The sequence below is a fragment of the Lepidochelys olivacea genome (genome assembly GCF_965140295.1).
Source record: "Lepidochelys olivacea isolate rLepOli2 genome assembly, chromosome: 4".
Taxonomy (NCBI): Eukaryota; Metazoa; Chordata; order Testudines; family Cheloniidae; genus Lepidochelys; species Lepidochelys olivacea.
Genome location: NC_140414.1, coordinates 121804378 through 121831018, shown reverse-complemented (window position 1 = coordinate 121831018; position 26641 = coordinate 121804378). Strand labels below are relative to the sequence as shown.

General features: G+C 39.9%; 1 protein-coding gene across 1 annotated transcript in view; it reads right to left on the bottom strand.

Annotated features, from left to right (window-relative positions):
* CLNK (cytokine dependent hematopoietic cell linker) overlaps positions 1-26641 on the bottom strand; it is a gene marked incomplete at both ends in the record, with an annotated part of 148918 nt that overhangs the window by 16402 nt on the left and 105875 nt on the right. Inside the window, 5 exons of the mRNA XM_084625768.1 lie at positions 24-157; positions 10045-10111; positions 16272-16290; positions 19140-19268; positions 20433-20452. Of these exons, the coding sequence (XP_084481894.1) occupies positions 24-157; positions 10045-10111; positions 16272-16290; positions 19140-19268; positions 20433-20452 (369 nt within the window). The remainder of the gene's footprint in view (positions 1-23; positions 158-10044; positions 10112-16271; positions 16291-19139; positions 19269-20432; positions 20453-26641) is intronic.

The following is a 26641-nucleotide window of genomic DNA, read 5'->3' as shown; positions in this document are numbered from 1 at the left end:
TAATGTATCAGAAGGTTGTTTACCTTTTCAACAGGCTTCGTAAGATGCGGTGTTGGCAGGTTTACATATTTATATTGTGATCTACATTCAGAAGGCTTGAGCTTTCCTGGAGATGGTGACCTCTCAATTGAACAGTTTTGTATGTTTAATCTGGATCCTGTAAACATAAATTATTGGGATAAAACCCATGTTGTTCTGTACATCAACCATCACGTCATTTTGCCGGCATATGTGCCTTATTGAAAATACCTTAAAGCGTAGTGTTTATTATTTGAAAATGCAGTTTTGTGATCACATTTAAAAATAAAGGGGCCTGATTCTGATCTGGCTGATACGGCTATAACTCGACTGATTTCAGAATCAGGCCCAGTGACATTTTCCAAGGATTCCTTTTTTACTTCACTCAAGGTTCATGCACAATGAAAGTCACTTGCAAATATTAACTATATACTACTTATTTACAACATCATTTCTAAGGGCCCCATGGTCAAAACAGTGCTTTAGCAGAAAATATTTATGGCTATCTATGTGCTATAAAGGTAACAACATTTTATTTTACCACATTTTATAGTGCTTGATTTCCATGGATCTACGTTTGTAGCCTTAGCAGTGCTTGGTCTGGGGTACATTAGAGCCATTCACAATCCCACCATTTGGGGATGCCTCTTCTGTCCACCCATCCACAGGAATCTCTAAATGTTCAAAAAAAGAAAAGGAGGACTTGTGGCACCTTAGAGACTAACCAATTTATTAGAGCATAAGGTTAGTCTCTAAGGTGCCACAAGTCCTCCTTTTCTTTTTGCGAATACAGACTAACACGGCTGTTACTCTGAAACCTGTCTAAATGTTCAGGATCTCTGCTGCTCTACTTAATATGGGTCTTCCCAATGAAGTCTATGAGCTTTGGATCAGGCCCTGTAGTCTGAGTTCAGAGAAGTGACATCTGCTACCTGTTGCACAGCTGGAAGGCGTGAAAAGCTGTCATACATTTCTAATTTTCACTAATTAGACAACAGTTAATGTACAGATAATATTGGAATAAAACTGGGTTATTGTAACAATATTTAAAAACATATCACGAGCATGTCTCATGTCACAAATATTTTGTTTGTTTTGAAAAATGCCATGTGGAAAGGGGTACAATAAATGATTACAAGACAGGAAAAGAAAAATGTGATTATCTAGATCTTCCATCTTTTCTTTCTGGGGTCTATCACACGGGCCTTGTCTGTTTACCCAATCTGTATTTCATTGTATTTTATCTGTCTTTCTTGCACTATCAGTTTATTACTGTTCTGACCATATTGCATGCTGGAATAACAAAGACACCCAATCTTGAAAACAATTTATTTGACAGAAAAGTAATAGTTTTCATGTGTTTAAAATTAAGGCATCTTTTGTGCATGTATGTACCACTTTCTGGCTTCTAACAGCATTAAATTTATTTTTAAAGACATGAAACAATGCCCATTGAAGTCACTTGGAAGTCTCCTTTTGTCTACAGTGGGCATTGGATCAGTTCCTAAATGAAGGCTGTGAGCCAAATGTTTAGAAGGTCTGGAACCAGCCTATAATTTTGTGTCTGCAATCAATTGTGTGTGCCAAATTGTGGCTATGTCTACGTATCCAGTTTGCAGCTGGTCACTAGATACCAAAGCTCTGTCATCTGCATCCACAGTTGATTGTAGGTACAGAACTAGTTGCTGCTTTCTGGGGGGGAAGGCAGCCCTATAAGCAAGATTTCATATGCTCTACATTGAATTTATTGCTGTAAAGTCTCCTGCTTTGAATGGAACTGTGGTGCAGCAGCCTGGAAATTCTGATGCAGCGCTGGGTAATTTTTTTTTTAAATGGGATTCTGATTGATTTAAATATAATAATTAGAGCTGCTATTTAAAATTTTTTTAAAAAAAATATTTTTGTTTCATTTTTATTTCCCACAAGAAAAAATTGATTTTTGACCAAAAAATGCCTCCAGAAATCCTTGAAAAAAGTTCACTTTTTTTTATTAACACTCAGAAAATTTCAACCAAAATGACATTTTCCATAGGAGTTTGGTGCCTAACCTACTTAGTTAGGTACTTTTGAAAATCCCACTAAGGTCCAGATTTTTAAAGGTATCCAGGCACCTAGAGAAATCAATGAGAGTTAGTCATTTGGAAGTTTTTGAAAATCCCCCTAGGTGCCTGTCTGCATCTTTAGATACGTAAAACCCTTTAAAAACTTGGCCCTTTGGTCTGTTGGAAATGGGACTTAGGAGCCTAAGTAACGAAGCACTTCTGAAAATTTGACCGCAGGTCTAATAAAAATACATGAAAACATTGAATTTTTTCCTGGTGGTGTTTATTTTTATAGTAACTTTATCTTATGCAGCCCCTAAATTCAGTGTGACTCAGATTTTTGTGTTGGCAAGACATCAATGCATTTGCAAAAGTAGTCAAGGAAGAAGATAAAGGTTTTGGTAGCTGGGTAGAGATAAGCTGGAGCATTTACCACCAGGCTCACTTCCTGCAAAACGTAAGAACTGACTGAGCCCTACCCTGCTTAACTTGAGAAATCTGATAACAAAGGCTTGTTTGCCTGCTGCAATATTAATGCAATAAAAAACTCTGTTAATAAAAAGAAAACAAATTAAAGCCACTTCATTCTTATTTATAAGTAATCTATCTTGTGGTTCTTATACGTTAACCCAAAGACTGTTCATACATCAGCCTGTAAATGTAGAGACAATACAAAGAGATATTCCCTTTAGCAGGTATTTGTGCCTGAAAGACATCCTGCCTACATTCAACTAATTACAAACTGATCGTAAAGTCTTCTGCTTAGACAGTAGGGGTCCCATTCTTTTATAACCAACCCTGGAGAGTAGGTGATAACAATAACCCTGCTCACATTCTATCTAGCTACCTAATTAGATAAATATGTGCCTCCGATCCCCATAATAGCTGACTGCTTTTCTAAGGTTGAAAGAAAGAGATATTTTGTTCTTTCTTCCTTGCCTGTTTGGTTAGTAGAGGGTTTTTGGTTTTTTTTAGTGTGTGTGTGTTGTTATGGGAACATTACTGTAAACAACAATCTTACTAACCAGTAAGTAGGGATGAGCCAAATAAAATTTTGGGGTCACATAAAAATTGGTCTTCATTTTACCAACACAGGTTATCCAGGGGTGATAGTGGACAGCGGGTTTGATCTGTTTGCAATGTGATTTGGCAATAAAAAGGCCTATGCTTTTATGAAGAAGCCTCCTTTTCTGATTGGAGAAATGAGTATTTCTCTCTGTGTGACTCTGAGGAGACTGCTCTTGAATGATGCATTCAGTGCTGGTAATCAGAACCAGAAAGATGCAGAGAAAATGAATAGAACTGAACAAAGCTGTCACAGGTTTCAGAGTAACAGTTACTGGGCCAGCCACACCGTAGACCACTCTTTATCCCTCTTGTGTGTACCCCTCAGTGCACCCACTTAGACTGGATCTTTGGGCCTCCCTGTTCCCCAGCCATGTTTGCTGAACAAAGCGCAGTTTGGGCTCCAGTTCCAGCAGCTGACACTCCAGGCCAGGATTCAGTAGCTGCTGAGCAATTTACTCAGCCCCAGCATGAGTTTGCAAGCTTGCCCCCCTCTGGGCAGGGGTGGGTGGATGGGTGTAAACAGTGTGTCTCCCTCCTGGCCAGTGGAGAAGGAATAAAAACAGCATGGCCCCCTCCCAGCGTCTTGCTGTAAGCGGCTGGCCTGCGAGGGTGGGGGCCTGGAGGGCAGGCAGCCCAGATGTGCCTACCTTTAAGATGCAATACAGGCACAGTATAGTACTTGGTTTTTCTTTTATTTTTTTTACTCTGTTGATGCCTGATTGGTTACTTCCGGTTTCCAATGGTGTTCGGTTGACTGGTCAGTCCGTGACTCTGGTGTTCGTATCTTTGAGGTTCTTCTGTTTTTCCCCTTGCCTACACCTTAATCTTTCCTTAAAAGAATCTGTAAATTCCCCTCAGCTCAGCTAATCCCCGCCTGTGGTTGGGAGAAGCAGACTTTACTGCTTTCAGCATGCTCTCTCTCTCTTTTGTGTGTCGCCTTGTATGACTGTCCTCTCACTGACGCTCCCTGGGGTTGCCTGAGTTATCTTATCCACACTTTCTCCTTTTTGTAGGCCCAGAGCCATGTAATGGTTAAGTATCTCCTTTGTCCTGAACTTAGCCTTGGAAAGAGTAAGCTATTTTTAACTTGGATAGAGCCACATAGAGGGCATCCCCAAATAAACAGCTTCCCTAGTGTTTCCCCAAGGACTCATATCTGTGTCACTGTTTTACTTTAACAACCCTTTTTGATCTTAACTCCATAGCAAGTAACTCGTCATAAACAAACACATAGGCACTCATTATATTAATCAAAAATAATACAACTATTTTCTAGTTCATCATAGAAGTATTTGTACATATATTTGTGTGGACTAGGACTTATCCATTCCTGTTTTACAGGGGTTTTTTGTATGGAATCTTAGGATTCTTACCTGAGCCTTGAAAACTTTTACTACTCAGCATACAAGGAGGGCTAGGAGAAAGTAGTAAATAATGTTAAGTAAGTGCAAATGCTCAATTTGTTATGGATTGTGATATTGCATATATGCAAAGATGAAAAATATGGAAAGTCTAAATGCCATTGAGTTCCATCAGGGATGAATTTGTATTAAAATAATCTGTTTAAACATTAAGAATGAAGACAAGGAAAGTGTGAGATGAATGTAGCATGAAAAAATTTCTAAGTTTGAGCTCTAATGACTACAAAGTGAAATTAAAAAGTGTTAAAGGTTGGTGCATAGGAACCACAGTCATAGAATCCTAGAAGTGTAGGACTGGAAGGGACCTCAGTAGGTCATCTAGTCCAGTCCCCTGTATGCAAGACAGAACTATGTAATAACTAGACCATTCTTGACATGTGTTTGTCTAACTTGTTCATAAAAACCTATTATGAGGGAGACTCCCTAGGCAATTTATTCCAGAGCTTAACTACCCTGAGAGTTAGGAATTTTTTTTGAATGACCAACCTAAACCTCCCTTGCTGCAATTTAAGCCCATTGCATCTTGTCCTATCCTCCGAGGTTAACTAGAACAATTTTCACCCTCCTCCTTGCAACAACCTTTGTATTTGAAAACTGTTATGTCCCCCCTCAATCTTTTCTTCTCCAGACTGAAAAAATTGGTTTTGTTTAATCTTCCCTCATAGGTCATGTTTTCTAGACTTTAATCATTTTTGTTGCTCTCTTCTGATCTTTCTCCAATTTGTCCACATCTTTTCTGAAATGTGGCACCCAAACCTGGTTACAATACTTCAGTTGAGGCCTTATCAGCATGGAGTAGAGTGGAAGAATTACTTCTTGGGTCTTGCTTACAACACTCCTGATACATCCCAGCATTATGTTCACTTTTTTGATAACACTGTTACACTGTGGACTCATATTTAGCTTGTGATCCACTATAACCCTCAGGCCTCTTTCTGCAGTACTCTTTCCTATGCAGTCATTTCCCATTTTGTGTGTGTGTGTAATTGATTGTTCCTTCCTAAATGGAGTACTTATTGAATTTCATCCTATTTACTTTTTGACCATTTCCCCAGTTTGTCCAGATCATTTTGAATTTTAATCCTATCCTCCAAAGCAACCCCCACCAGCTTGGTATTATCCACAGACTTTCTAAGTGTACTCTTCTCAGCCATGATCTAAATCATTTTTATCTAGATATTGAACAGAGTCAGATCCAGACCAATCCCTGCCAGATGCCATTCTATATGCCCTTACTGCTTAACTGTGAATCACTGATGATTACTCTCTGGGAATGTTTTTCCAACCAGGTACATACCCACCTTATATTAGCTCCATCTACATTATATTTCCCTAAGTTGTTTATGAGAAGGACATGTGAGACAGTATCAAAAGCCTTACTAAAATCAAGATATATCACATCTACTGCTTCCCTCCATCCACATGTCTTGTTACCCTGTCAAAGAAAGCTATTAGGTTGGTTTGATATGATTTGTTCTTGACAATGATTGTATGTTATATAGCTATGTTAGAGACAGAGACTGCTCACAAATAAATACCATGGATTAGAAAAGTGGAAGACTCATCACTTTGGAATTTTTTATTGTGATGCATGGCTAGAAAAGGTTAAACATCCTGCAAAATAAACAACCCTGAAAAGACATGTGGAGAGATAATGTTTTTGTGTATTTACATATATATGAGTTGGGTGGACAATGTAATCAGCGGTCCCTGTCTATGCTGTATTCTGATAATTAAGAGATCAGAAGAACATCCTAGCATTTAAATAAATTGTAAACACAGAATATCTCTGTATTCATCTCTCTTTGAAATGTATAGCAAATAATCTGTGAATGGTGGAGGAACAAGCAAATTGCCTTATGTTAATTCTATAGTTAAGTACCAGTAATGGACCTCCTTCAAAGTCATCCTAATTGCCTTTTGTTCCTGGAGGAACTCCCAACTTGTCAAAGAGGACATGAAATTGTATACAAGATCCTTGGGTCCTGATTCTGTCATCTCAGATCTGCTTTGGCTTCATCAGGTGAAGTTTGAGTCACAAAACTGAGGTCCTAGTTATGCTGGTATGCCCTGAACATATTTGGACATTGGGCTATAACTGATGAACTATTTCTAAAAGAACTCTTTACAACTACAAAGCTCATCATCTCTGTTATGAATCTGAATCTTAAGAATTGAACTCATGTCTGTATGTATATTGATTTTTTTTAAACCATACTCTCTCTCTTGTTTTTAATAAATTTTAGTTTAGTTCATAAGAATTGGTTGTAGAATTTGGGTAAGATTTGAAACATTCATTAACCTGTGAGGTAATGTGTCTGATCCTTTGGGATTCGTAGAACCTTTTCTTTTATATGATGAAATAAGATTTTCAGGAATCTTCATATTTGACTTAGGTGGCTGGATCACTTTAAGGAAACTGTTGTTTGGACTTCTGAGTAACCAGTAAGGTAATAAAGAAGCTGTTTTATACTGGCTTGGTAAATCTAAGTATTGGAATATCCACCAGCTTCTAGGGACTGTCTGCCCCATTCTTTGCAGTTCACCCTAATTGAGTGATCATAGCTGGCCCCCATTGGGACTCTGGTCACAGTATGCTGTATATATTAAAGACAGAGACTGCTCACACATATATACCATGGATTAGAAAAGTGGAAGACTCATCGCTTCAGAATTTTTTTATAAAAAACCGATTGGCTAAAGCAATAAAAACTATACTATAGGGAACAACTCTGCACTGTAATTGGTAAATAATAGGGCCTCATTCAAAGCCTGTTTAATGGTAATCTCTCCATTGGCTTTGGATCATGTTCTAAATTTGGTGATAATATAGAATCATAGAAATGCCGGACTGGAAGGGACCTTGATAGGTCATCTAGTCCAATCCCCTGCACTGAGGCAGGACTAAGAATGATCTAGACCAGTGGTTCTCAACCGATTTACCATTATGGGCCGCATATGCAGCTCTCTGTGTTATGTGGGTTGCATCTACACAATATATATATATATATTACCTGTATGGCCCTGAGAACGTCACTTGGGCCTCAGCTTTGTTCTGATTGGGCCGCAAGTGGCCTATGGATTGAGAACCACTGATCTAGACCATGCCTGACAGGTGTTTATCTAACCCGTTCTTAAAAACCTCCAGTAATAGATATTCCACAACCACCATAGGTAACTTGTTCAGGTGCTTAATTACCCTTACAGTTAGGGAGTTTTTCCCCATGTCTTGCCTAAATCTTCCTTGCTGCAATTTAAGCCCATTACTACTTGTCCTGTCCTCAGCAGATAAGGAGAACAATTTATCACTCTCCTCTTTATAACTTTTTACATACTTGAAGACTGTTATCATATACTCCTTCAGTCTTCTCTAAAGAAACCCATATTTTCAATCTTTCCTCATAGGTCACGTTTTCTAGACCTTTTAGTCATTTTTGTTGCTCTCCTCTCTATATGTGATAGTTGGTTATCTCAGTTTGTGGGGGTTCATAAAACTTTTCCATCAGTTTGTGCTTCTTATGGATTCACATTCCCTGACTTTTGCTCTGAGTTTTAGGTTTGAATGATCTCAAATACAAAGTGCAACTCAATCAAGTTTCACTTGGATTCACACAGGTCACAAGGGTGACTCTGTATCAAGCAAAAGAAAGCCACAGCTTGATTTTTCAGAAATCAAGTTAAGCTTGAATTTTTGGCAGTAAAGTCACTGTGCCAAATTCAATCCTAATGTAAACAACCTACGACACATCACTGACGGAGGACTACCTCTGTAATACAGGGGAAAAACATTATGGACTCTCATACCTCTGCATGATTGTATTTTAGGGAACCCTCTGAACAGGAACATTTCCTTAAACCAACATTTGTGCATTGGTCAAAGTTTCCCATGGGATTTTTGGCTTAAACTGGTTTTACTCATTTGTATCTTGAATTTTAACCACAAATCTCAAATAGTGCTATTGAAATCAAATCCTAATGTGTATTGAGCTTGCTGCACATGCATAGGCATTGGAGGACAGGGGAGGTCACGTGTCCCCCTGCCCTCAATCCTCCTGGCAGCCACACTTATCTGCTCAAGTACATATGTGGACTATCCTGGGGTGTGCAGAAGGGAGCTTGGGGAGTCAGTTGGAGTAATGGGGGTGGGGGAGGGAGGAAGCAGGATCCAGGGGAGGCGGGGTGATGGTCGTGGGTGGGTGGGAAGTCCAGGGAGGCAGTAGGAGCCAGGGTGATGGTCGTGGGTGGGGAGTCTGGGGAGGCAGTGGGGGGCCAGAGGAAATTGGAGGACGGGGGGGAGGCAGCATGGTCCAGAGGCAATGGGGAGGGGTGAAGGTCCGGAGGAAGGCAGCAGGGGTCAGGGCACCAAAATACAAGTTTGCCCAGGATACCATTTTTCCTAAGACTGGACCTGCCAGGGCTGGCCTTAAGGGTGGGCGACATATCAGCTGCCCAGGGTACCATGGTCAGGGGGGCGACATGGTCAAGAGGGTGTTGCTGGATGGTGCCTTGGCAGTCACCAGGAAGTTGATGGTGGCGAGGGGTGGCTTGTCGTGCCCCCACACTATCAGCAGTTACCAGTCACTTATGTGTATTCACTGCTTGGAAGACTCCTTAGTTGAATAAAGCCTGGTCTTTGCTAGTATCTGTGAAATCTATGGGCTGGTTCCAATGCAATGGGAGTCTATTGACTTCAGTTGGCATTGGATCAGGACCTGTATGTCTTTAACATTCTTTAATTTGAAAGGACCTTGACTGAATAATTGCAAATTACAGGACCACTGGTTCCATAAACCAAGAATCTAGTCACAAACAATTAAGGGCTATGTTCTGCCACACTTACTCATACTGTATAATACCTTTCTCCTCAAGTAGTTGAAAAAAAATAGGACCTGTTTTGTGAACCATTAACAGTCGGTGAGTACAAAATGCTAGTATGGTATCTTTTGAAGGACAAAAGTTAAATCATTATATACTTCAAATTTCCCTACCCCGTCTTTTTGTGTGTCAAAAATAATTGAGAAAGGGGGTATGAGTGGTATTCAAAGAGAGGTTGAAAAGGCTTATGAGGGTTAGAATGGGGAAAAGACAGAAAAATTATAACAGATCTATACAACAGTGACTTGTCTAGAGAAGGCCAAAAAGATGTTCCTTATTAAGAAGAACAAGGCACCTTCCAATGAAAGGAACAGGGAACAAAATACAAAGAATATACAAGAAAATTTCTTCTTTACATAATATATAAAACTCACTGTCATAAGTTATTATTGAAGCACTGAATTCAGTAAGACTATAAATAGGAAGAGCATCTGTAGTTACAATAGCTTGAATTAAAATTACAATGACCATCAAATGTCGTGTTTCAGGGTGTAATTACATAATGGTATTAGAAAGTAGTCATGCCTCTGTGGTATGGTACTGCATAGTTTTCCAGGTGCAGGGGTTTTTATTTCTTCTGAACCATCTAGTACAAGCTCATGCAATTCTTATATTCCTACCTGGATGCAGGATATTTTGTTTTTTGCTGTCGTGTTTGGAAAGATAATTCAACTTCCCTGCTGATATCTGGAATTTCATAAATAAGAACATATTATTCCTTTACGCATGTAAATTGCACAGCACTAAATACAAATAAGAATGCACCTAATCACAGTAATGAAAGAAGGAAATTAATCTATATTCATGTATACTACAAAGTGATTCAGTAAAAAAGCTAATGGGCCAAATTCATCCCTGATGTAAATGAGCTAAACTATTGACATAAATGGGAATAATTTATTCCAGAGCTGACTGGCATATAGTTTACAAGGTAACATCAGAAGCTTTCCTGATACCAAACAAGGAGTAATGTAAAGGTAAGTAATGCAGAATGCTCCCTAGAAGAATACAAAATATCCTTCTCTCCCTGTAACAGATGGGTGGAATTAATCCTCATGTTAATGGACCAATGCTGTTTTCTGTGTAAGTCAATGAGAATTATGCCATTGACCTCAAAGGGAAAGAAATCAGGCCCCCCAAAAAGTAAGGAACTCTGTCATATGGAGGTATAAATGTCAGGGAATGAACAATGTATCTTCTTGTTACTTTGAAGTATTTATGCTTTTTCAGGTAGGAATTTGAAAGCACCCTAAATGAGAGGGGCACCCAAATCCATTAGAATTCAATACAAGTTGGGTACCTGGGGGCAAACTTTTAAAGGTATATAGGGACCTAGAGAGACAGATAGACCCTTTGTGGCATTATCAAAAACCTAACTCCCACTGAAATCAATGGAAGTTAGCTGCCTAGGTGCTTCTGTAAATCCCACCATGTGCCCATCTACATCTATAGACATCTAAATGTCTTCGAAAATCTGGCCTGTGGCTCCTTGAGAAATCCAAGCCTTAAATTAGATTTGACATGAGAAGTAAGTGTGATACTGTTGTTACACAGAGAGATTTTATTAGTTCCATTTTAGAGTCCTTCTCCAGATAAGCTTTCCATCACTGTACAGGTATTCTAAACTTCTCTCTTCTCTTCTTCATGTTGTATACATGAAGGCTTTAGTTTAATACTCTACTTTTATGCATCATCCACTATGAAATTTTGGCTGTCACTTTCATTCTAAAAGAAATAATCGGAATATAAGACCAGACCCTCGGCTGCTGTATTCAAAAGATGAATTCAAAAGATGACACCAGTTTACACTATTTGAAGATTTGGCCCAGAATTTGTTGTTCTTACAATAAGAAGGAAAAAACAGGGAATCTGCAATATACTGTTAAGTACTAACCTCTTCCTTTTCCAGGTGCCTATATAGAATGATAAAATAGATAGTGAATATTGGAAGCTTTCAGTGACAATAATATACTATTTTTTATATTTGTTTACTCTACCTGCTTCTTACCACAGGACAGGTGTGATTTAGCATACCTCACTTGGGCCAAATATACTACTTGGTAAGTCAGATGCATGCCTGGTGCAACTACATTAGAGACACACCAATCCCCAACTAAATCATCCCAGCCAGGGCTTTGTCAAGCCTGACCTTAAAAACCTCAAAGGAAGGAGATTCCACCACCTCCCTAGGTAATGCATTCCAGTGCTTCACCATCCTCCTAATGAAAATTTTTCCTAATAGCCAACCTAAACCTTCCCTAATGCAACTTGAGACCATTCCTCCTTGTTCTGTCATCTGGTACCACTGAGAACAGTCTAGATCCATCCTCTTTGGAACCCCCTTTCAGGTAGTTGAAAGCAGCTATCAAATCCCTCCTCATTCTTCTCTTCTGCGGACTAAAAAAAATCCCATTTCCCTCAGCCTCTCCTCATAAGTCATGTGTTCCATCCAGTCCCCTAATCATTTTTGTTGCCCTCTACTGGACACTTTCCAATTTTTCCCCATCCTTCTTGTAGTGTGGGGCCCAAAACTGGACGAGGTACTCCAGATGAGGCCTCACCAATGTCGAATAGAGGGGAAAGATCACGTCCCTCGATCTGCTGGCAATGCCCCTACTTATAGAGCCCAAAATGCCATAGGCCTTCTTAGCAACAGCAGCACACTGTTGACTCATATCCAGCTACTTGTCCACTGTAACCCCTAGGTCCTTTTCTGCAGAACTGCAGCTGAGCCATTCCCTAGTCTGTAGCGGTGCATGGGATTCTTCCGTCCTAAGTGCAGGACTCTGCACTTGTCCTTGTTGAACCTCATCAGATTTCTTTTGGCCCAATCCTCTAATTTGTCTAGGTCCCTCTGTATCCTATCCCTACCTTCCACCATATCTACCACTCCTCCCAGTTTAGTATCATCTGCAAACTTGCTGAGGGCTCAGTCCACGCCATCCTCCAGATCATTAATGAAGATATTGAACAAAACTGGCCCCAGGACCGACCCTTGGGGCTCTCCGCTTGATACTGGCTGCCAACTAGACATGGAGTCATTGATCACTCACTACCTGTTGAGCCTGACAATCTAGCCAGCTTTCTATCCACCTTACAGTCCAGTCATCCAGCCCATACTGCTTTAACTTGCTGGCAAGAATACTGTGGGAGACTGTATCAAAAGCTTTGCTAAAGTCAAGGAACAACACGTCCACTGCTTTCCCCTCATCCACAGAGCCAGTTGTCTCATCATAAAGGCAATTAGATTAGTCAAGCATGACTTGCCCTTGGTGAATCCATGCTGACTGTTCCTGATCACTTTTCTCTCCTCTAAGTGCTTCAGAATGGATTCCTTGAGGACCTGCTCCATGATTTTTCCAGGGACCAAGGTAAGGGTGACTGGCCTGTAGTTTCCTGGATCCTCCTCCTTCCCTTTTTTAAAGATGGGCACTACATTAGCCTTTTTCCAGTCATCTGGATCTCCCCCGATTGCCATGAGTTTTCAAAGATAATGGCCAATGGCCCTGCAATCACATCTGTCAACTCATTTAGTACTCTCGGATGCAGCGCATCTGGCCCCATGGACTTGTGCTCGTCCAGTTTTTCTAAATAGTCCTGAACCAATTCTTTCTCCACAGAGGGCTGGTCACCTCCTCCCCATACTGTGCTGCTCAGTGCAGTAGTCTGGGAGCTGACCTTGTTCATGAAGACAGAGGCAAAAAAAGCATTGAGTACATTAGCTTTTTCCACATCCTCTGTTACTAGGTTGCCTCTCCCATTAAGTAAGGGGCCCATTCTTTCCTTGACCACCTTCTTGTTGCTAACATACCTGTAGAAACCCTTCTTGTTACTCTTAACATCCCTTGCTAGCTGCAACTCCAAGTGTGATTTGGCCTTGATTTCACTCCTGCATACCTGAGCAATATTTTTATACTCCTCCCTGGTCATTTGTCCAATCTTTCTTTATTCAATGAAGTGGTTGGGGAATTTTGCCATTTCTTGACTGAGAGCAAGATAAGGAGCAATATTTCAAATCATCCTCAGTGGGCAGTGATCCAAAGCCCATTGAAATAACTGGGAGTCTTCCCATTGACTTCAATAGAGCTGGATTAGGCCCTCAGTATTAGTAACTATACAACTTGAATTAACCTTCTATATATGTCTTATGTGATGAACTGCATACTCATAGATTCATTGATTACAAGGTCATAAAGGACAATTGTGATAATCTAGTCTGATCTCTTGCATAAAAAATGCCATAGAACTTCCCTGAATTCCTGTTTCAACTAGAGCAGATCTTAGAAAAATCTTGATTTAAAAATTGGCATGATGGATGGATCCATATATGGATATAAGTGTATATATATAAATGACATGTTTACTTTGATATAATCACAAGCTAAATTCTGATCATAATTCCACCAACATCACTGAACTTTGGATTTATATAGTGGTGTAACTAAAAGCATAGTTTGTCCCGGTAATGGGCTCACTGAAACAGTGGATCAAATTCTGCTCACAGTAACATTACAACCTTTATGAAGTGAGCCATGTTGTGCCTGTGTAACTGAGATTAGCATTTAGCCAGGTGTTTCCATAATTAATCTTCCATTAAATCAAGCACCGAAATAAAATGCTTCTAAGTAAAACTGGATTTTTCTTTTGAGCCTACCTCATTGATAGCGCGATTATCTTTCATTCAAAATGTATTGTATGAACAGTATTGACTAGGACATACTATGGTGCAAAAATTGAAACAATAATAATTGCTATAATAAACATAATGGATCAAATTCATCCCTGGAGTAATTCCATTGAAGTCAGTTAAATTGCATCCATGGGAATTTGACCTTTATGTGATTTTGATGTTACTTTCTTCCACTAAACATACAGGAGTATCTTCAGTAACATAAATTAATAGTAAAGAAAAGATAATACCCTCTACAATCAATATACACCTTGCACTTTGAATCTTAATTAAAATTACTTCCTAACTACATTTTCTCATTGCTCATAAAAGGAAAAGGGTTTATAGTCACACTATCTGTGTCATAGGGGTTATATTAATACAGTGTAATTTAATTTGAAATCTCTTTTCATATTGTGTAACACTCATTTGTCCTGAAAATCTGGGCTTGTCTTCATGTACAGCACTACATTGTACACCCGTGAAGATGCATCACTGTAACGGTTAGCGAAGATACTACTTCACCGTTGGTGTAGTTAATCCACTTCTGCAAGATGCGGTAGCTATGTTGATGGGAGAAGCTCTCCTGTTGACATAGCGCTGTCTACACTGGGAGTTAGGTCGGTATAACTAAGCTGCTTAGGGGTATGGATTTTTCACACCATGGAGCGACAGTTATATTGATACAGATCTGCAGTGCAGACCTGGCCTCTGTTTTTTAAACTTAAGTATGAGTATTTTTGCACCAATATTAGTGTGGCTGTCATGGGTACAAGCAGAGTAGGTTAATTACTGGAATGGGTCCCCATTTGTTAAGAATATATTCATTACTTTATTTCTGTAATGAGTCAAAATGTCAAAGAGAAGCCAGAGCAAAAAATACTAACATCTTTTTCTTTCTTGCCAACACGTCAGTTCTGAATGTTAGACATCAGTAAACTGCTGTAATAAGTAACTGTATCATAACCTGGTTTGTAATAATTCAGCAAATAAACGTGGAGTCGATAAAAATATATTAGCTGCTTTTAAAAATTAATCCTATAGATAATTGGGGTTGGATGAACTCCATATGGATAAAATAAAAAATGACCATTTTCCCCCCAAGTTGGTCTTTCTGGAAGATTATTATTATTTATTTATTTCATCTGCTCACCTTCCTGTTGTGTACAGGTAGTAGAGGATGAAATAGCAAAACCCTAGACAGAGAATATTCTCAAGGTATTTTTACCTTGGTTGGAACTAGAAAATTTCAGCTCTCATACCGCAATTTGTATTCTTGATTATTTCTATTTCAAATTATTATAAAAAGTTTATGGTTGCACAATCAAGCCTTCAGATTACATCATTCTTATCTGAGAAGGTTAATAAGGAAGTTTATTTGACGAATGGGATAGTGGGGAAATCCAAGACAAATGTGATTCTGTGGCAGTTAGTACATCAGAGTAGCAGCAAACGTCCAAAGTCTGCAAACATTCCCATGGCAGTATGGACTGCAATTGTCCCTCATTTCCCCATTTTTTTAAAAAAAGACTATTATTAGACAGGTGTCAGGATTGCCAGTCGTAGGAAAATTGAACATTTTGAAGAATCAACACTGTAAAATACATTTAAGAAAAATCCTATAAAATGTAATGTTATAGAAATGTAGTAGTATAATATAAAAATTACTGTAAAACCTATATGATTTAGTAGAGAATAATAACTTTTCTATACGGATTTGAACGATGCATAGAATTGTAGATATTATGTTCTTTTAAAATCCTATAGGATAGTTAAAACCCCCCACAAACCATAGAGAAGGTATTACTTATTATTGATTTTTATAACATTTATTAATGCAAATTCCTATTTTTCAAGCTCTATCCTTGTGTTTTCAGTTTTCTGTCTTTCAGAATATGTGTTGAACAAGGGCACAATTTATATTTTTCTGCAATAAAATTACTAATTTTTATGTGTATGTACCGCTGAACCTTCATAGACCTCTACAGCAGTTTGCGTGAATGAGACACATTCTTATCTAAATGCTCGGGAAGATAACTTTAAACCATGTGTACAAATCTCATTTAAGCAAGTAACTTTACACTGATCTGTCATTGACGGAGCAGTGGCTTTAAGACTACTATATTTTGTCTTTATTAACTTTCTATGCTGATAATGTATACAAAGATTACTACTTACTTCATTTAACTCCAGGTGTCTAGAAAAGAAAGAAATAGATGCAAAACATTTCATTATTGTAAAATAAAAATTCTGAGTACTTAAATATGTTGATGATATTATCAAAGTAAAATGAATCTCCCATGGTAAGGAGTTTTACTGCTATATAAGTTCAGAAGTTGTTTATTTTCTACAAATTCATTGGAGAAAAAAGTTATGGTTTTCCATAAAAACTGTAGCATAAATGGAATTAATTATGCTAAATGAGACATGTCCATTTGAGATGTTTATATTTTGGGAGTATATATGTGTGTGTGGTGGTGGAGATCTGTATGCTTACAAGATTTCTTCTAAACAGTTTTCCCACCCTGTCAAAAAACATCACTAACTTTTATTTCAACTATAAATATATGTTCCCTGAAGAATGAAGGGCCATGTCTACACTATCAGTAGATCGGAGCTGCTGCAATCGATGCAGTGGGTGTTGATTTAGCGGTTCTAATGAAGACCCGCTAAATCAATGGCAGAGCGCTCTCTGGTCGATTCCAGTACTCAAGCAGAATGAGAAGAGTAAGGTAAGTCGACGGGAGAGCGTCCCCAGTTGACGCAGCACACTGTAGACACCAAAAACTTCTAAGGAGGGAGATTCCACCACTTCCCTAGGTAACCATGGTAAGTCGACCTAAGCTACGTTGACTAACTTAGGTCCATTTACTGCGGTAGTGTAGACAAGGCTGCAGAAGGGGAACCCAAGATACAAACAAGTACAGAGAAGTGGACAACTGTCATCAAGGCCCTGATTCAGCAAAACAATTAACTCCTATTGAAGTCAATGTCCTAGTGAAGTGCTTTGCTGAATAGAAATGGATTTATGCATGAGCTTAAAGTTCAGCCTTTTGGCTCTTTGTTCCAGAGCTACAGCTGATGCACACTGGAATAGCTCTTTTTGATTTCAGTGGACGATGCACCTGCTGAAGAGGTGACCTGTCATGGATAGTTGGGAGGGAGAGTGGCTCTACAAGATTTCTTACATTAACTTTTATTTATTTCATATAATAGTTGGACTAGGTGCAAAAACGGAATTGATTTCCTACTCTTTTGTCACTGGAGAGTTTAAATCTGTTTTTGATTACATATGAATTGTATTTGATGGACAAAGCCTAAGTCCCATTTAAAAACAGATTTATGACCAGAGTTTTTAAGGTATTTATGCACCTAAAGATGCAGATAAGTGCCTTGTAGAATTTTCCAGAGCATCTAGATGCCTAACTCCTATTTAAAATCACCTAGGTACCATTTAGAAAAAGACATAAGCATGTTCTTAAGTCCATTTTTGTGAAGCAAAGCACTTAAGTATGGCCTTAACTTTAGGCATATGATTAAGTTCCATTGATTTTAAGCTTAAGTACTTTGTTGAATAGGGATGGACTGCTGGGTAGTCCTTTGTAAAATGAGTTGGCACTCTGTGTCCCCTTCAAACTAAACATAGTTGGCACTATTATTGGAAGGTTCAGCAGTAGGGTGACCATATTTCTCAGAGAAAACAAGACATCTCCAGCTGCTTGCCTAAGCCCCCACCCCCATGAGACTGTTGCCTGTCGCTGGAACTCTGTGTGCCCCCTTCCCCCACTGCAAGGCTGTTGCCCCCTGCAGGGGCCCCCTCAGGAGACTTTTGCCCCAGTGGCTGGAACCCTGCTGCCCCGGGCATGCTGGAATGCTGCCTCCCCCGAGCTGTGCCTCTTCCCTGCATGGGGATGGCATCTCCGCTTGCCTTCCCCTCTCCCCCAACATGTTCCTCCATACTGCACACCACTTTTTTGACAAAAGTGGACATTTGTCCCATTTGCTCTTGCCAGCTGATCAAGTCAGCAAGAGCAAACAGGACAAATGCCTCCTTTTGAAAAAAAAAATCGGGATTGACGGGACAGGGCTTAAACAAGGGACTGTCCCCGCCAAAACGGGGTGTATGGTCACCCTATTCAGGAGGGCTGCCAAGAACTGACTGGAAATGTGACTGAACTACTATCTACACAGTAGGATCCTTGGGGCAGGGATTGTGTTTTATTCAAAGAATCATAGAATATCAGGGTTGGAAGGGACCTCGTTCTCTGTGCTTGCATACCACTGTGTCCACCATCTGTGTTAAACAAAAACAATTATTATACTTAGAGATGGCTGGTCATTTTCAAAATTTCAGTGAAAGAAGTGGGACAAAATTTTCACAAGAATTTTCATGAAAATTCCACCCATTTTTCTAAATTGGCTCTGTTTTTCCCAGAATCATAGAATATAAGGGTTGGAAGGGACCTCCGGAGGTCATCTAGTCCCACTCCCTGCTCAAAGCAGGACCAATCCCCACCTAAATCATCCCAGCCAGGGCTTTGTCAAGCCTGACCTTAAAAACTTCTAAGGAAGGAGATTCCACCACTTCCCTAGGTAATGCATTCTAGTATTTCACCACCCTCCTAGTGAAAAAGTTTTTCCTTATATCCAACCTAAACCTCCCCCACTACAACTTGAGACCATTCCTCCTTGTTCTGTCATCTGCTACCACTGAGAACAGCCTAGATCCATCCTCTTTGGAACCCCCTTTCAGGTAGTTGAAAGCAGCTATCAAATCCCCTCTCATTCTTCTCTTCCGCAGACTAAACCATCCCACTTTGCTTTTAGTGTTAATATCAGCTTAAGCTAACATAAGCTACTCTTTATAAAAATAATTCAAGGCTGCTAAAGAAGTGGCATTTTCTTTAATACAGTCAGGGGTCCAGGTTTCATATTTTGGTCTATTTCAAACTTTCAGGTCTTTCTTACACAATGTATCTGAGACTCAAAAATTTGTCCTTGGCAAGGTGAACAGAAAATGAAACAAACATGCTTAGTAACCATTACCTGGTGTTCTTTGCTGACATTGGAAATGTGTGAGCCTGACTACATATTTTCCTTGTTTGAGACAGCTGGTTGCTTCTCTCCGGTTCTGGGGGAAGTGGCTGATATTTCTTTGGAAGTGTCTTAAGAGGCCTAAAGTCAAAAATTGAATTTGAAGAGCTATTAGGATGTAAAGAGGACATAAAACAGTCTAGTAATTGCAGGTTGCCCATGTAGAGCACTGGGATTTTATTAGGACTATCTCTTATTATATATTTGGACAATGCTTAGCTGAGTAGGGCCCTGATCTTAGTCAGGACCTCTAGATGCAATCCTACCATTACATGACGAGGACACAGTACCGGGCCTACCACAATGAGGTCCCAGTCCACGATGAAGGATCCTCATCACTACCACAGCACAAACTATAACAAATATACTAATATTTAAACAGTGTTGAACACTGAAATCACTACATTTGTACGACTTTGAGTTTACTAGGATATAAATTTACTGTAGTATTAGTTGTATTCCCTATATTTAATTTAGGGAATATTATGAATACTGCAGCAATACTAACGGTTTGCAAAGCTATTTACACGTTTAATGGCATTCACTGTATGTGTAGTAAAATCAGCTTGGCAGTCCTTTCAAAAGTATATTTTATTTATGATGATTGTTAATCTTAGATGAAAACAAAAGGACCAACAAGGGAAAATTGATTTTGAATAACAAGATAAAAAAATTGCTTTATATTAGCAGAGTAGAGCCCAATCCATTTGTCATGAAAGTAAATGACAAAAATTCCCATCGAAGTTCCACAAGAGCAGGATTTAGGTCTGGAGTATATGAAGCAAATTAATAAAAGGAAAATGTTACCACGCGTTAAAATGCAATATTGTTCTATTGAACAGAACCCTGGGGCTTCATCCAGCAATCACGGAAGTCAACAGGAATCTTTCCATTGACTTCAGTGGGAGCTGGATCAGACCCCAGGTTTCCTGACTAGGGGCCTTATCCTTCTCTCATTCAAGTCAATGGCAAATGTCCCATTATCTTCAATGATGCAGGACTGGGTCCTAGGTACAAAGCTTCTGAACCTAATCCTTTGTTCTGCCTAGCACCCAACTTAGTTTTAGAATGTAGGAATGTCCCAATAATACTAATTAGATGATAATGTGTAAATTCACTTCCAAACATTTTATTGATATGACTAATTGGGGTGGGCTTGTGTACTAGTTTTATTATGACTTTACTTAACCATCCCCCAAAAAGCCATTAAGGAAACGCATACATGTTCTATGTTAGAACGCTTACCTTGGAGGGGGCAAAGGGTGCTGAAAGAGAGAGGAAACAAACACGTGTAACTTTTTTTTTCTTTTCTATACGAGAGGAGGTTGGAAACTGAAGAATGTTTAGGCTTCACAAGCACAAAACTCCACATTCAATTCTTTAAGCCTTTATTTCTGCATAACACACAGACATGTCTAGCTATGGCAAAGGGCCTGCCTTTTAAAAAGACTTCCAACTCAGCTTCCATTTTTTGTGAGTGCAAATAAGTGAACCTGCTGTTAATTGCAAGGGCTAATGCTACGGTGTCAGACATAGTTCAAGCACATGACTAGATGTCTGTGGGCAGGATCTGCAGGTGCAGTTGGATCTACAAGGGCATGGTTTACAGGTGCAGAAATCTAAAAATCAACATTTGTGGGTATCATTATTTGGGGTGCACAAAGTGGTGCCTGCAAAAATGGACCCTACTTTTCAATATCAAGCCCCTAATATTGTTAATATTTTTTCAATGGAAAAAAAGACAGCCAATGAAATTGTCATTAATGAGAGAAATTATCCTTACCTGTGATCCAATTACTTTTTCTTTTTCTCCTAAATATAGGGATGATTAAAATAAATGTTAATAGACTGCTGCCCATGTATTTAAGAAACAAGCCTGTAGTTCGTTTGTTCAACACTATGAGCAAGAGATAGGGGCTAGATTGTGTCTTTAGACACAATCCTGAAGCTGTAAAATGCGCTAGTAGAGGAATAGCCCTTGAAGGCACTTAGAACCATCCCTCTAAAGTACAGTTCCCATCCTTGCTCCAAGAGCTTAATAATTTGTTGCTGACCTGCATCAGCAGCAAACTACAATATTCCTACTCCTGTCCCTATATTCCAAGTTTGAGGGAGTAAGTAGGGGGCACAGCACCCCAGACCAAGCTCTAGGTAGTGTAAGGGATGTCTCTTACTCCCTGTGTGGGGATAAAGTCAAATTCACAATCTACACAGAAGGCTGGAACAGCAATTGTTGGGGACTGCCCAGTAGTCTTGCAGTCTGGCCCTGGGATGAGGATGGATTCCACACGCCAGCTGCTCTGCACTTGACATTCACAGACCCCAAATCCTGAGGGTGGGATGGATTTCATTCTTTCTCCTTTGCATTGCACTTTTTGGGCAGCAAAGGATCATAGGTGCACACTTCTGTATGGATTTCAGGTGCACTCTGAACTTCCATTCTCAATCATTTATGCTTATCTCCATATAAGATGAGAATTAGTCTGACCAGCCGTACAGGAGCAAACATAGTCAGGTAATTGCCATGACAACAACAAAAGCTGGGACATTATTCCTCTTTATGTTTGGGTCCAGACCAGTTCTCTCTAACATCACTCACAAACAGCAGTTAATTATGTGTGCTAACTAAAGAACAATTATGGTTAAGAAGAGGAAAAAGCTTTATTTTTGTGATCTCACATTTTCAGTTGCAGAAGAAAGAGCACATATAAAATTGGGTTAATTTTTTTTTTACGAAAGTTGGTGTGACATTGGGACTGAAATTTGATTTAACTACACATCTGTTATATAAAATATTTGGCATTGATATTAATGTTTCTAAAACAGTTCATAGATTATATTTTTGTTATAGTTATCAAGTTGTCTGGCATTCATTTTGTTTTGTTAATTTACATGTTAATTCTGACTTTTCCATAAGATTCTGTTACCCTAGTGAACGTACTTGCTGACTTCTGTAAATAAGACTATCAAGTCAAATCCTGTTTTCATGATTATAGTGTTTCCTGTAATATGCCTGATTACATTTTCTTCATTCTTTAATCAAGTGTTCTGCAAGCATTTAAATCACGGTATTTTACTCTTGCTGTTGTAGTTTATCTGCTTTTTTAAAATAAACACCACCTTTGTCTCCATAAAGTTCCATGAACCAACAACATAACTAAACAAAAATGAAACATAATAGACGTTAACTTATCCTCCAAGCAGTGAACCATAACAAATTATTCTGAACTGAAGTAATTATAGCTTAAATATTTAACAGTTCTATAATGAAACTGACAAAGGAATTTTGCAAGTTTGTTTGTGCAGATAAATCCCTTATGCCATCTTGTGGTCCACTGGTTTAATAGCACCAAGCAGGAATATGAATGTTGAGAAGATAGTTTTTATAACTGTGCAGTTTCTATTGTTAATTAAAGATAATAATGAAGAGTCCGATATAGGTGCCATAAGTGCTTTACAAATATATTTTAAGACACCTGCTCTAACCCCAGTCAGTCCACCCTACCCTTATTTTGTGTCATCATCACATATGTCATGGAAGCATCAGCTAAATACGTAACTTTTTTTTTTTTTGCGCAAATCTGGGCTAAAATTTTCAAAGTGCTTAGGAGACTTCAGAGCCTAAATAGGATGGAATTTAGGCTAAGGGACATATTTTTAACAGTAAGTTCCTAAAGATGCAGATGGGAACCTGGGGGATATATGCCATCATGTGCCAGCAATGCCCCTCTGCCAAATACATTGGCCAAACCGGACAGTCTCTATGCAAAAGAATAAATGGACACAAATCTGACATCAAGCATCATAACATTCAAAAACCAGTAGGCGAACAGACCTAAAAGTGGCAATTCTTCAACAAAAAACCTTCAAAAACAGACTCCAGTGTGAAGCTGCAAAACTGGAATTAATTTGCAAACTGGATACCATCAGATTAAGCCTGAATAGAGGCTGGGAGTGGTTGGGTCGTTACAATACTAATTTCTCTCTACTGTTACTCACACCTTCTTGTCAACTGTCTGTAGAGGACCACTCTTTTACCACTTCAAAAGTTATTTTTCCTCCCTGGGTATCCTGCTGTTAATTGATTTCTCGTTAGACTGACTTAGTAAAGCAACCCTCATCCTTTCATGTATTTATACCTGCTTCTGTATTTTCACTCCATGCATCTGATGAAGTGGGTTCTAACCCATGAAAGCTTGTTCCCAAATAAATTTATTAGCCTCTAAGGTGCCACAAGGACTCCTTGTTATTTTTGCTGATACAGACTAACGCGGCTACCACTCTGAAACGTGTATCTGTGCTACAGATCTACAACTGGGAACCCCCATCCCGGAGTCAGGTGGGTTAGGTGCTTATCTCACACAAAACAGCCAAGGAGGAGTCCATCAGATAACTTTTAGCCTAGTCCTACCTCCCAGGAGTGTGTGCTAACTATTGAGATATAGGATAATCTGATGTGGGTTACCCTCAGTCTCTGCTGGTGAAGCAGTTCCATTTTGGATAAATACTTACAGTCATTTGAGTAGGGAGACTGGATCTTGGGTCATCTACCTCCCAGGTGAGTTCCTTATCCACCAGGCTACAGAGTCTGTCTCTCTTGCTTGCTCTTTACCTGCCCTCTCCCCCCAGGTCTCTTTCATAGTTCAATCCACAGTGGACCAACTTCAACATGAGAGTCTGCAGGTGATCCACATCAGACTGTCCAGAATGTTCCACGGCTCAGTGGTTAGAACACTCTTCTAAGAGATGGGAGGCTCCGTTCAAATTCCTTCTACTCATCAGACAAAGGGGGAAAATGAAATCTGTCTCTCCCACATCCAAGGGGAGAGTGCACTAACCACCAGGGAAAACTTATAAGGTGGATACCATCAACTCCTTCTCCAGCCAGACTGTGGCTACAGAGTGGCTCTGCAGTCCCTCTACTGTCAGTTGGAGAGAGGATTCCTTTTAGTCACCAGCCTTTGGAGAACTTCCCCCCACACTTGGCCTCTTTAAGGAAACTGGTGGGACCGAATGCACCCCTGTACTCACACCCTACATGCTACTGTAATAATTTTTGTACAAAATACATCGCGTGGCATGTCATTTGAAAACTAATAACTCACTGGTCAATAATATTGTGGTAAAATGTGCTTAACATTATATGTGGAGTTGTGAAGATAAGATGAAATCATCACTGAAGTGTGTTTACCAGACAGGTCTGGGGAGTAGGTAAACCTGTTTCTCAAAGACAAAGGATAAGTTGATGCCCAGTGAGGTGTCAAAGCCTATGGGCCATCACCCATCAAGTTGCTATCTTTGGTAAGGAAAGGGGGCAAGAACAAATAGATCTGCATCTTAGCAAACAACTTATAAAATCACTGAATCATTTTTCCCCTTACCATGGGAAGCAAGTCTACCTTACCTACCAACTCTGAGTTTGCTAAAGTCTGCCTTCTTGAAATCCATGATCTTTATTATGCTGTTTTCTCTCCTACCATTCCTCAGAATCATGAACTCTACCATTTCATGATCACTTTCACCAAATGCCTTCCACTTTCAAATTATCAATCAGTTCCTCCCTATTTGATATTTGTCAAAATCAAGTTTAGAACAGGTACTCCCCTAGTAGCTTTCTCCACCTTCTGAAATAAAAAATTGTCTCCAATACATTCCAAGAACTTGTTGGATAATTTATGCCCTGCTGTGTTATTTTCCCAGCAGATGTCTGGGTAGTTGAAGTCCCCCATCACCACCAAGATCTGTGCTTTGGATTATTTTGTTGTTTAAATTAAAGCCTCACCCACCTCTTCTTCCTGGTTAGGTGGTCTGTAGTAGAGGCCTACCATGACATCACCCTCGTTTTTTACCTTTTTTATCCTTACCCAGAGATTTTCAGCAAGTCTTTCTCCGATTTCCAACTTTGCAAACTTCTCCCTGACCAAACTCCATGTCTTCTTGCTCTCAGCTTGCTGATTTCTTTTGTGCTGTGCAAGTTTGTTCAGTAGCAACAGACTTTTGGTAGGCTTTGTATAATCAACTGAATGTTATTTATGATTCAATAATATTTCTGCATTCAGGGCTCAGTTTAGCATAGCACTTCCACATGTGCTTAGCGTTAAGCATATGCTTAAGTGTTTTTGCTGAATCAGGTCTATAGTTACAAGATAACATGTTTGCCCACCTGATCCAAAGTCCATTGACTACAGTTTTGAGAGGGTCAAGTACCTACACAGCAGTAGAAACTGGAGGAAATAGTGGACCATCCTCCGGTTGGGAATTTTTCCTCACCATTCTAAGAGAAAAGTTTCTTTCACTTCTTAGAGACCAATCCAAGTGTATTGCTCCCCCAGCTAGAAAGGGCTATTTGTAGTTTAAAAGCTTCTAGTACACTTTTGGGTTTCAGTCATGGGGTGACTTGGCCCCTTTAAGGGGGTGGGGCTGGTCCACACCCCAGACAATTGGCTGGGGCTGATCTGGGAAGTTTTTCTGAAAGGGTTTTTTTAATGAACAGCTGATACAATTGGAGGAGGAGTCAGGTGGGAAGGAGAAGAACTTAAAAGAGAAGACAGGAGAGTTAGAAAGGAGGCTGCAGAGAGAAATGGTTTGGTATTTCGTCTTGCTGGGAAAAGAACCACAGAGGAGATGCAGACAGTATCTTACCACGTGGGACTGGCCTGGAAGTGAGAGGGCAGCAGAGGTAAGGGAGACTCCTGAAGTAGGCCTGGGAGAAAGACAACCTCCTCCAGACAAATGGCCTAGGGTAGACCAGGGAAAGAACCTATCCTGGAGAGAATCAGACAAGGGAAAAGACCCCAGAGTGAAAGCCTTGAGTTGTCAGCAGCCTGACAGAAGCTGGGATACAGGAAGAAAGTCCCAGGATGGAGCTCTGCAGAGTCTGGGAGTGGAAGCTCTCTGTGAATGTGGGGGACAGAGGGAGAGTGAGTGGAACTATTGAGACTTGATAGCAGGGGCAGCTGGCTTCAGGCTGGAAAGAGGGGTCCCAGCAGTTCCTACCTGCTCTTCATCCTGATCCTGGGCACCCCTGTGGTCACACTTCCACCACTCCCACACATGCATTAGTTTACATGAGACCTGAGCCCCCACAATATTTCCACTGTGGGGGCACTAGCACTGTCTGCCCCCCACACCTCCCACTTTTATTGCCCCTGGAGAAAGGGGTGGAGTCTGCTGAGGACGGAGCCCTGGCAGCGTGGAAGGGTTTGTTCCTTTGAATTTGGTTTGGACTCTGCATAGTCCATGTGTGTGTGTCTGTGTGTGGGGGGACTTCAGTGTGACCAGAGGGCCAAGTCACCACACCAGACCACAGAAACTCCAAGGGTGTGAGAGAGGCAGAGTGGCTGCAACCCCATAAGGGATGCTCCAAGACAGTAAGCTTATCTACACTGGTGGAGAATGCAGGCATCTTGACTGACCCTTAAAATAAGGGAAGAATGTGAATCTGGAGAATCAGA